This window comes from Corvus kubaryi, unplaced genomic scaffold (assembly GCF_017639235.1).
Source record: "Corvus kubaryi isolate FWS band 111438036 unplaced genomic scaffold, C.kubaryi_AGA036_p1.0 36753, whole genome shotgun sequence".
Taxonomy (NCBI): Eukaryota; Metazoa; Chordata; class Aves; order Passeriformes; family Corvidae; genus Corvus; species Corvus kubaryi.
In genome coordinates this window covers 14,055-16,151 of record NW_024580939.1, presented here as the reverse complement: position 1 = coordinate 16,151, position 2,097 = coordinate 14,055, and the positions used below count along the sequence as shown (strand labels likewise).

Below are 2,097 nucleotides of genomic sequence, written 5' to 3'. Positions count from 1 at the left end.
TGTCACTCATTAACTAATCACTGAGCAATCAGCGATGGATCACCGATTGATTGCTAATGAGCTGTCACTCATTAACTAATCACTGAGCAATCAGCGACCGATCACTAACGAGCTATCACTCGTTAACCACTGATCAATCAGTGATCAATCAGCGACGGATCGCTGATCAATCGCTAATGAGCTGTCACTCATTAACTAATCACTGATCAATGATCTATCAGTGATCGATCGCTAACGACCTACCACTCATTAGCTAATCACTGATCGATCGTTAATGACCTGCCACTCATTAACTAATCACTGATCGATCGTTAATGAGCCGCCACTCATTAAATAGTCACTGATCAATCGCTGATCCATCAGCAGTCATTAATTACTCACTAATCAATCATTAATCAGCCATGAATCACTGAGTAATCACCGCCCAGTCATTAACCATCATTAATGAGCCATTAGTCACTAATTAACCAAGAGCTCAGCATTAATCAGCCATTACCCAATCACCAATCAGCCACTAATCACCAAATAACCACTAATCAGTGGCTAATTAGCCATGAACCAATCACCAATCAGCTACTAAGCACCAATTAACCACTAATCAAAGACTAATTAACCACTAATCAAACACTAACCACCAATTAACCACTAATCAGGGGCTAATTAACCACTAACTGATCACCAATCAGCCACACACCCAGCAATCACTAATTAACCGCTAACGCTGGCCCAGCACTGGGCTAATGAGCACTAATGAGCACTAATTAGCGTTAATGAGGTACCTGTGTGAGGGGCTGGGCCAGCAGCACCCCCTGCAGGGCAGCACTGGGTTAATGAGCGTTAATTAGCACTAATTAGGTACCTGTTTGAGGGGTTGGGCCAGCAGCACCCCCTGCAGGGCAGCACTGGGTTAATGAGCACTAATTAGCACTAATTAGCATTAATGAGGTACCTGTGTGAGGGGCTGGGCCAGCAGCACCCCCTGCAGGGCAGCACTGGGTTAATGAGCGTTAATTAGCACTAATTAGCATTAATGAGGTACCTGTGTGAGGGGCTGGGCCAGCAGCACCCCCTGCAGGGCAGCACTGGGTTAATGAGCGTTAATTAGCACTAATTAGCATTAATGAGGTACCTGTGTGAGGGGCTGGGCCAGCAGCACCCCCCTGCAGGGCAGCACTGGGTTAATGAGCACTAATTAGCACTAATTAGCATTAATGAGGTACCTGTGTGAGGGGCTGGGCCAGCAGCACCCCCTGCAGGGCAGCACTGGGTTAATGAGCACTAATTAGCACTAATTAGCGTTAATTAGGTACCTGTGTGAGGGGCTGGGCCAGCAGCACCCCCTCGACGCCGCCCCCCGGGGACACGAAGAGGAAGCTCCAGAGGCTCCGGCCCCGCTCCGCAGCCGCTCCCGCCTGGAAGCCCAGCTCGGAATCCACCAACTCCCGGAGCTGCTCGGCCTGCGCGGAACGGGAAATCGGGAATGGGAATGGGAAATTGGGAATGGGAAATCGGGAACGGGGAATCGGGAACGGGGATGGGAATGGGAATGGGGACATGGGAATGGGAAATCGGGAATGGGGATGGGAAATCGGGAATGGGGATGGGAACGGGAAATCGGGAATGGGAAATCGGGAACGGGAAATCGGGAATGGGAATGGGAAACTGGGAACGGGAATGGGAACGGGAAATCGGGAATGGGAAATCGGGAACGGGAAATCGGGAACGGGAATGGGAATGGGAAATTGGGAATGGGGATGGGAACGGGAATTCGGGAATGGGAATGGGAACGGGAAATCGGGAATGGGGATGGGAATGGGAAATCAGGAATGGGAACGGGAATGGGAAATCGGGAATGGGGATGGGAAATCGGGAATGGGAACGGGAAATCGGGAATGGGGATGGGAACGGGAAATCGGGAATGGGAACGGGAAATCGGGAATGGGGATGGGAAATCGGGAATGGGAATGGGAACGGGAAATCGGGAATGGGGATGGGAACGGGAAATCAGGAATGGGGATGGGAACGGGAAATCGGGAATGGGGATGGGAACGGGAAATCGGGAATGGGAATGGGAACGGGAAATCGGGAATGGGGATG

General features: G+C 50.8%; 1 protein-coding gene across 1 annotated transcript in view; it reads right to left on the bottom strand.

Annotated features, from left to right (window-relative positions):
• LOC121660654 (glycine, alanine and asparagine-rich protein-like) overlaps window positions 1–2,097 on the bottom strand; it is a gene marked incomplete at its 5' end in the record, with an annotated part of 19,942 nt that overhangs the window by 5,727 nt on the left and 12,118 nt on the right. Inside the window, one exon of the mRNA XM_042020079.1 lies at window positions 1,311–1,457. Coding sequence (XP_041876013.1) covers window positions 1,311–1,457 — 147 coding nt within the window. The remainder of the gene's footprint in view (window positions 1–1,310; window positions 1,458–2,097) is intronic.